Source organism: Durio zibethinus, chromosome 11 (genome assembly GCF_047325235.1).
Source record: "Durio zibethinus cultivar Kanyao isolate XHJ-2024 chromosome 11, ASM4732523v1, whole genome shotgun sequence".
In the NCBI taxonomy this organism is placed as follows: Eukaryota; Viridiplantae; Streptophyta; class Magnoliopsida; order Malvales; family Malvaceae; genus Durio; species Durio zibethinus.
In genome coordinates this window covers 16,573,791-16,583,366 of record NC_143172.1, presented here as the reverse complement: position 1 = coordinate 16,583,366, position 9,576 = coordinate 16,573,791, and the positions used below count along the sequence as shown (strand labels likewise).

General features: G+C 33.2%; 1 protein-coding gene across 1 annotated transcript; it reads left to right on the top strand.

Moving 5' to 3' along the window:
- The first annotated feature begins 403 nt into the window (after positions 1 to 403).
- MSH2 (MUTS homolog 2) lies at positions 404 to 8,716 on the top strand. Its single transcript, XM_022882596.2, has 13 exons — positions 404 to 683; positions 818 to 867; positions 1,044 to 1,076; positions 1,790 to 2,863; positions 3,340 to 3,894; positions 3,970 to 4,080; positions 4,192 to 4,281; positions 4,377 to 4,448; positions 4,603 to 4,713; positions 5,314 to 5,440; positions 6,619 to 6,821; positions 7,330 to 7,482; positions 8,252 to 8,716. Exons 1-13 carry the CDS (start codon positions 635 to 637, stop codon positions 8,450 to 8,452), a joined length of 2,829 nt encoding a protein of 942 aa, XP_022738331.2. The 5' UTR covers positions 404 to 634; the 3' UTR covers positions 8,453 to 8,716.
- Positions 8,717 to 9,576: the final 860 nt, after the last annotated feature.

Here is a 9,576-nt window from a genome sequence, read left to right as displayed (position 1 = left end):
TTAAAATATAAATTATTTTTAAGCTAATTTTTTCTTTGAAAGAATTTTATGTTAATATTTTTTAATATTTTTAGAATTATTTTTTATTTTATAATTCTTTCTAGCTACTTTAGATGATATAAATTACATTAAATTTTTTTAAAAAGAAATTTTTTATTTTTTATTTTTTATTTTTAAATAATTTCATAAACATATAATAAAGTAGGAAATAAAAACTTTTACATAAAATGAAAATTATTTAAATTTGAAAATTTTTTTATAAATTTTGTTTTATAATCTTATTACTGATAAATAAGTTTTACGCTTTTCTATTTTAAAATTTAATTATATAAATTTAATAATTATTTATTAATCTTATTCTGAGACTAAAATACTTAAACTTAGTATGAGCTTTGTTTTAATCATACGCTATTATCATGTTTTAAATTCTTAGATTCACCAGGCAAAGGAGTATTGGGGAGAGTGAAGAAGTGCGCCCCCTTCCCGAAACCCCGCCAAATCCTTCCCGCCAAAAAAAAAGCGCTTAATTTTGGGTTTTTATTTCTACACAATTGAAAAAGTTTTTGGTTTCATTTCTCAGAATCTGAAAGAAGCATTTTTATTTTGCTTTCGCTTTTGGTGAGGTGCCTTAAAAATGGATGAAATTTCTGATGAACAAAACACGCTTCCGGGGCTCAAATTAGGTAGTCCAATCACACCATTTTTCCTTTTCTTTTGCAAATTCTTTGATGCTTTTATCTTTCTTTTGATAAAATCTTTTCTTAATTTTTATGGTTGGTAAAATATGTGTGGTTTTTGTTTGGATAACTGTCATTAGATGCCAAGCAGACTCAAGGGTTTCTTTCCTTCTTCAAAACCCTTCCCAATGTAAGCCCTCTTTTCTTTCTCTCTTTTGGGAATTTTAGATTACAAATTCTGATTTTTTTTTAATATCTGCTTTTACTTCTATAATGAAACCAAAAAAAAGAATGGGAAAAGGGGGACAAAATGCTATGCTCATATAGTTCTTTTTCTTTTCTCTAATAATATGGTCTTTTTTACAGGATGCAAGGGCTGTTCGGTTTTTTGATCGCCGGGTTAGTTCAGGCTTTCAATTCTATTATTTGTCAGGGTCTTTGTTGATTGTAAATTTTTATGTTGTCTTTGCTTCAATTGTAATTATTGATTAACTAATTTACTTTGAGAACTGGCCTTTCTTTGTACAATGTGTGCTTATTTCTCCCCCTTCATTAGGAAATGCCGGTTGGGTTGTCTTTGAAATCAAATGATTTTCTGTTTTATATATAAAAAGAAATAGAATGTAACTACTAGAGATGTCTTATAAGAAATATGGTGTGCATATAACTATTGTTCAGGAAATTGCTTTCTATAATTCTTGCTTTTTTTTTTTGGTGTTTATATGTTATCTGAAGTTCGGAGGAAAAAAATAAAAATTGTTGAGAGATGAACCCAACAGAATTGGCTGTTGGGAAATTATTTTTCAAATCCTTTTGTTTATGCTAAAGTGTATAGCTTTTTCCAATGCTGTGTCCCTAATTAACCTGCTTGTTTTTTATATGTACTTTTCTCCTTCTGCTCGTCCATCTTTTTCAACTTTCATGACATTCAGAATTTGTAAATGTGCAATCCTTCCTGTGAAAATATACAAGCAGACATTCTCACATTCTTATATTATATCTACATTAGGTTTCTAAAACTTTTATAAACTCCTTTTATTCTCTAATTTTAGATCTAAATTTTTTTTCCTCATATGCACCATTTTTCCAAATAATATTTTGTGAATATACAGGATTATTATACTGCTCATGGTGAAAACGCAAACTTTATTGCGAAGACTTATTATCGTACTACTACTGCTCTCCGGCAACTCGGTAGTGGCTCGAATGGCCTTTCAAGTGTAAGTGTTAGTAAAAACATGTTTGAAACGATCACCCGTAATCTTCTCCTGGAGAGAACAGATCACACTCTGGAGCTCTATGAAGGCAGTGGCTCCAATTGGAGGTTGGTGAAAAGCGCCAGTCCTGGGAATCTGGGCAGTTTTGAAGATGTTCTCTTTGCCAACAATGATATGCAAGACTCACCTGTTGTTGTTGCACTGCTTCTTAACTTCCGTGAAAATGGTTGCACTGTTGGTTTTAGTTATGTTGATTTAACGAAGAGAACACTTGGTTTGGCTGAGTTTCTTGATGATAGTCACTTTACAAATTTGGAGTCAGCTTTGGTTGCTCTTGGTTGTAAGGAATGTCTTTTACCCATGGAGAGTGGAAAATCCAGTGAATGCAGAACTCTAAATGATGCTTTGACCAGATGTGGTGTTATGGTAACTGAGAGAAAGAAAAATGAGTTTAAAGCAAGGGATCTGATGCAGGATCTTGGTAGACTAGTCAAAGGCTCCATAGAACCAGTTCGAGATTTGGTTTCTAGCTTTGAATTTGCACCTGCTGCTTTAGGAGCCTTACTATCTTATGCAGAATTACTAGCAGATGAAGGCAATTATGGAAATTATAGCATCTGGAGATACAATCTGGACAGCTACATGAGGTTAGATTCTGCTGCAATGAGGGCATTGAATGTCCTAGAAAGCAAAACTGATGCAAACAAAAATTTTAGTTTGTTTGGCCTTATGAATAGAACCTGTACTGCTGGAATGGGTAAGCGATTGCTTCATTTGTGGCTAAAACAGCCTTTGTTGGATGTAAGTGAGATAAACTCAAGGCTAGATTTGGTACAAGCTTTTGTGGAGGATACTGAGCTTCGCCAAGATTTGAGACAGCATCTAAAAAGAATTTCGGATATTGAGCGACTTATGCGTAATATTGAAAAGACAAGAGCTGGTTTGCAGCATATTGTAAAACTTTATCAGGTGAGTTAAAACTCTAATATTTTACCATATAGGGTGTGTTCATAACCAATTTACAGCTACTGCAGAGGAATTTCCACCTCACCAAGGGTGTAATCTTTCATGCACCAAAAATGCTTATATTGTCGCTGACTCCATCAACCTTCTTCCATTTTTGACTTCTACCTCTTTGGTTAAAGAAGATTTTATCAGGATCAAAAATTGCTAAGATCTTGCTGATTCATCTTTTTGAAATAATTTTTAGTATTCTTTGCTCATTATTTGCTTAAGGGTTATAAGCTAACTTTTTATGTGCGCTTTTGGCAATAACTTTACAATTCCATCCTTCAATACTTTAGAGGAAGCTTATATCATTTACCTTATTCTTACTTGAATGCGTGTAGGGTCATAAACTAGAGTTATATCACTTGTTATCTTATCTTTTTATCTTTTATTTAAAATTTTATCCATGTTTACCTTGTTTCATGTTCTGGGTGCAGTCAAGTATAAGAATTCCATACATTAAAAGTGCCCTGGAAAAATATGATGGACAGTTTTCATCCTTGATCAAGGAAAGATATTTGGATCCTTTTGAGCTCTTGACTGATGATGATCATTTGAACAAGTTCATTGCTCTTGTTGAAACTTCTGTTGACCTAGATCAACTTGAAAATGGGGAATACATGATTTCACCTAGTTATAATGATGCTCTATCTGCACTAAAAAGTGAGCAGGAGTCACTAGAGCACCAAATACACAATTTACATAAACAAACTGCTTTTGATCTTGATCTGCCAGTAGACAAGGCATTAAAGTTAGATAAGGGCACACAGTTTGGACATGTTTTCAGAATTACAAAGAAAGAAGAGCCAAAAGTAAGGAAGAAGCTCTCCACCCAATTTATTGTCCTTGAAACCCGAAAGGACGGAGTGAAGTTCACTAACACAAAGCTCAAAAAGTTGGGGGACCGGTACCAAAACGTACTTGAGGAGTATAAGAATTGTCAAAAAGAGCTAGTCAACCGAGTGGTTCAAACTACGGCAACTTTTTCTGAGGTATTTATGCTTTCTCCTACCTTGTTGCTTCTTTCTCTTTTTAGAACTTTGACTAAGATATGTTTCGTGCTGCAGGTGTTTGAGCCCTTAGCTGGGTTGCTCTCTGAATTGGATGTCTTACTTAGTTTTGCAGATTTAGCTTCAAGTTGCCCTACTCCATACACAAGACCAGAAATTACTTCGCCAGTGCATATTCGCTACTTTTTTCCTTTTCTTTCAGTTCTTGAATGGATATTTTAAGTCTTTGTTTCGGAAGGTCCACTCCTTCACATCATGGTTATTTTCATGATATAACAGGATGTCGGAGATATTATATTAGAAGGAAGTAGACATCCCTGTGTGGAGGCTCAAGACTGGGTTAATTTTATACCAAATGACTGTAGGCTTGTGAGTATTCTTGTGATCCAGGGGTAGAAGCTTCTTCTGGCGTCTTCAAATTGAACTGACTCACTGCTTGCTCTTTAATGTTTCACATGATACAGGTAAGAGGAAAGAGCTGGTTCCAGATCATCACTGGGCCTAATATGGGTGGAAAATCAACATTCATCCGGCAGGTGCTACTTTGATGATACAGTTACATAACTTTCATTCAATTTTATGTAATTAAATAACAAGGGAGTTACTTTCTGCTTCATCATTCAGATGTCACCCTTGGATCTGATTATAAAAAATTTTATTGCCTTGCATGTATTTTGGTTGAATTTACAGGTTGGTGTTAACATTCTAATGGCACAAGTAGGCTCTTTTGTTCCTTGTGAGAAAGCTAGCATTTCTGTACGAGACTGCATTTTTGCCCGTGTTGGTGCTGGTGACTGCCAAGTAAGTTACAGGGGACATACATTTAAAGTTATAACTTTTTGGATAAACTTGCCATAACCAACTGAATGTATTATGACTTATCTTGGTAAATGCTTCGCTTGTTTTTTGTTATTCATCCATCTTTTTTCTATTCTCTCCTGCTTCCTTTTAGAATTATTATTCCATCCATTGTAAGGTTTTTCTCCTGTCTCCTGCAGTTGCAAAGACTATAAGTTTAAGTTGAAAACTGCTTGCTTGCTCATAAGCATGCAACCCTGCCGACACACAACATTCACCTAATATCTGATATTATTGATTATTTCTAGTCATCTCTTCCGAGGCTTTGAGCATTGTATATGCAACTTGTACTTGAGTTTTAAGTCGTGTTTGGGGGCAATTAATATATGCTTTCTTTTTCTGCATCTTCGTGAATGTTCTCAAACATTGATGCACTTATTATAAAAGTGGTATTGTATCTTGATTACTTGTTGCTGTCAATTAATAAGGCAGGATCATTTTCTGTCAGCAGTATATGTTTCTTGAGATCTGTAAGAAGTATTTAGGATGTTGTTTCCTATCAATATCAAGAAGGCTAAACAATATTTTTCTTCTTCTGTGTAGCTACGGGGAGTTTCTACCTTTATGCAAGAAATGCTTGAAACTGCATCAATATTGAAAGGAGCTACTGAGAAGTCATTGATAATCATTGATGAGTTGGGGCGAGGAACATCAACCTATGATGGGTTTGGTTAGTTTAATTCCTAAATTTTAACAATTTCCACTTTCCTCTATCCAGCTTATATTCTCTGTCTCTGATTGATGAGATAGGGCAAGGAACATCAACCTATGATGGATTCAGTTAGTTTAATTCTTACATTTTAACAATTTCTGCTTTCCTCTATCCATCTTGTATTTTTCTGTCTCTGACCCCAAACTTTGCATGTAGAGGTGAGAATAAGATGGGGTAGCCATCTTCTGCTTAACGTTCATGTGGCAGTGTTATGTTGCCTTGCATATTGGATAACTAAATAAAAGTAGTTATGGGTGAGCATTACAAATTTCGGTTGGCTTATGTAGCATTTTGATAGTAAACTTCTCAAAATGAACTGGATGAGTGAGAAAGTCGTTTTCTGTTAGTTATAAGAGATGTGGGCTTGAGTCCTTTCACCAGTAGAAACACTTAAACAACTGCCATTCAAACCCTTCTTCCACTGGAGGCCCCCTCTTTCTTTATTTATTTATTTTTTTTTTTTTTGGGGGGGGGGGGGGGGGGGGTGGGTTGGGTTAGTAATGGTGATGTGACATGGATCCTTGATTGCCACCATTTTTTCTGTGGTCCATGCTTGTTCCACTGGAATGCAGAAGTTTTGCCATAAAATAATGACTTTCTGAGGCCAATTCATTTTTGCTTTCACCAATATTCATGTAAGCTTATAAAGCAAATATGTATGCCTTTTTTCTTCAGCCCGATTGGGACACCTTGAACTAGGTAATGCTTTTCTGGTCTTTCCACACCAATAATAAAGACCTGGATTTTCATTAAGTCTGTCAAGCTTTTGCATGATTAACACATTGGTGTTTTGTTGAAATCATCATTTTCCAAATAAAATGTATCTGCAATAAAATCATGTTTCTTCTTGTCAGCTGCAAAGATGCAATTAGTTACTTGGGGATACATTCAGGCTAAGGAAACAATAATTGTTTTGTTAGAATGTTGGATGTAGACAAAAGTGAAGCTCTTTCCAAGCAATATCTCTTGTGAATATGCCACTTCCTTAATGTTTCTATTCGTTTTTCCCTTTGTGCATTGCTTGCACCAACTTTATATTGCAAGTTTCTGATTACCGTGTTGATTTTAGTTGCAAATTGCATATTATTGTCACCACATTCGTCTCTGTTTTGTGACTTCTTTCCTGTAATTCACAGGTTTAGCTTGGGCCATATGTGAGCATATTGTTGAAGTGATCAAAGCACCAACTTTGTTTGCTACCCACTTCCATGAACTGACTGCATTGGCTCATAAAAATGCCAATCACGAGTCGCAGAAAAAACAGATTGTTGGTGTGGCAAACCATCATGTTAGCGCTCACATTGACTCATCAAGTCGCAAATTGACAATGCTGTACAAGGTGGGTTAGCAGATTGACTAATTATGTGGCATTTATGGGATCATTAAACTCACCAAGATGAGGGGAAAGGGGATGAAGCCTTAAATCAGGCATACTAAATTTTTATGAAGATGAGTGGAAGCTGTGCTTGAAAGTTGAAAACATACTTAATTAAGCTTAATCGACTGGGTTAGATGGTGCAGATTTGGCACATCCAAAGAATTGAAATGTGAGATTGAAGTTCAACAGAAGTGGGGTTGTTGAGAGACAATGTCAATGAGGAAAAGTGTCAAATTAGGCTTGGTTACTAGGTTGGGTTGGTTTCATTTTTGAAACAGTGTGAAGTCAAAAGTAGATTGTAGTCACTTCATCATTTTAACAATGCAGAATTGGCAAAATTTATGATTTGGAGGCAAATAGCTTAATCATTTCTAAAATTAATCTAGTACTGCTTGTTCTGTTATTGGTGCCTTGTATGTATTTTCACCTAGCAAAAGGCAATCACTTATGTACTACTACATATGACCAGGTTGAGCCAGGGGCCTGTGATCAAAGTTTCGGTATTCATGTGGCAGAATTTGCCAACTTTCCTGAAAGTGTTGTTGCCCTTGCAAGAGAAAAGGCTGCTGAATTGGAAGATTTCTCACCAACTTCAATCATTTCAACTGATGCTAAACAAGAGGTTCGGCCTTTATTTGTTTTGTTATAATACTTGTTACAAGGCTGTAATATGCCTGCACTCTGGTTCTGGTCATGCAAAACCTTTGTTTAGATGATTTTCCTGCTTCAACCGTGATCTGTTATCATATTAGCTAATAGCTGCTTCAACTCCAGCTTCCTTTTTCTTTTCTTTAGGCCAGTCAACTTAAGCTTCTGTTCTTGTATGCCTCCCTTTAATTAGTTAATAGCATTGATAATACTTGCATCAATACAATTGTTAGGACTACTATTATAATGTGCCTTCCAGTGCACCGTCCTTTTATTTCAAATATGATGTTCATATTACTCCCATATAAGAGTTGTGATATTAAAGTGATCTTGGAAATGATATTCACTGTTGGAGCTAAAGAAGATAAAAAAAATTGACAGTAAATTTTGCTGATAGATGTAATTTGCTGGGAAACTACTTGGTAATTAAGAAGAAAAGGAATTTGTCATTACCTAAGGGAGTAGGGGAGTGTTTGTTGCCACTTTTCTCATTGCTTAAATACTTCGAATTAATACTTCAGAGTCCAAGTTGACAACTGACTCAGAGTTCAGAATGGTGATTGAGCCAATATTTTTTGCTTGTAGCGCATAATTTTTTGTGACATATATAGTTTAGCTCTCGTTCCAGAAATAGTTTCCTCTGATCTGTAAGAGGAACTTCGATGCTAATGAATGCCACCTTTTAATCTAGAAAACTAGTAGCTTGGAATCTTATATTGGATTCTAATAATAATGATTTACAGGAGGGTTCCAAAAGGAAGAGAGAATGTGATCCTGGTGACGTATCTAGAGGTGCTGCAAAGGCTCACAAGTTTTTGAAGGAGTTTGCTGATTTGCCGTTGGAGTCTATGAACCTGAAGCAGGCTCTGCAACACGTAAGCAAACTAAAGGATGACCTAGAAAAGGATGCATTGAACTGTCAGTGGCTCCGGCAATTCTTCTAGTTAAGTTACACCCCCACTCAAGGGTGCCCTCTTTACTCCCAAAACCATGAGTGAAGATGGATTATTATTATTATTTTGAAGTTGCTTTATGGCAAATACTGCTTCCTCCCCATTTTTGTACAGATGGAAATGTAAACGGCCAACGGAAGCAGCAGCTGAACTGCTGTCTTCTTTTTGGGGTTGGATTGGGGCATATAAAATATGTGACGACCCTTGCCCAGAATATCGGGTTTTTGTAATTTATCTCTTTGGTTTTAAGTTTAAGCTGAGGAATTTAAGGCTTGCATCAAATTTTAAGTTTTGTTTGTTTTACGTAAAATAATTTTTGAAAAATAATGTGTTTTTAGGTGTTTGGTAAAAATTGATTGATCAATAGAAAATGAAATAACTTTTTAGAAAATTGTTTTTTTTTTTTTTTTGGGAAGTAGAAAATTTTCGAACAAGATTTGTTTAAGAATAAAATTATTACTCAATTTGATTTAATATAATTTTATACATAATTTTTTGAAGTTTAAATTTAATTTGATCCGATTTAAAATAATATTATATTAATAAATAATATTTTTATTTAACTTTACTTAAAAATTCAAAATATTAATATAAAAAATTTCTTAATATTTTAAAATTTAAATATTTTAAAATTTTTATTTAAGGTTTTGAATTTAATATTATAAGTTCAAATTTAATTTGATTTAATTTAAGTTGTTATTATATTAATAAAAATATTTTATTTAATTTTAATTAAAATATTAAAATATTAACATTAAAAGTCTTATGATATTTTAATTTTAAATATTTTAATTTTGTTTATTATTGAACATAAATATTTTTAATAATTTAATAACAAATAGTATTCAATTATTATTTTAATAATAAATAATAACATATATATTAATATTTTATTATTTTAATAATTAGTATTAGATAATATAATAATATTATTTTTTAAATACGAATCTTTTTAATAATTTCTTATTATTTTTGTTTAAAATATATAATTTTATATTTTATTTATTAAGGTATTATTTATATTATTATTTTAATAATAAATATAAATTAAAAAGATTTTTGTTATGATTTAATAATAAATACTTTTAATATAAAATATAACTATGTTAATACTA

What these genes read in the sequence shown, in the direction of transcription:
- MSH2 (XM_022882596.2), top strand. Translation starts at nt 635, where the DNA reads ATGGATGAAATTTCTGATGAACAAAACACGCTTCCGGGGCTCAAATTA. An exon ending in TCTTCAAAACCCTTCCCAAT is followed by an intron (nt 868 to 1,043) that starts GTAAGCCCTCTT and finishes TCTTTTTTACAG; the next exon opens with GATGCAAGGGCTGTTCGGTT. An exon ending in TACCAAATGACTGTAGGCTT is followed by an intron (nt 4,282 to 4,376) that starts GTGAGTATTCTT and finishes CACATGATACAG; the next exon opens with GTAAGAGGAAAGAGCTGGTT.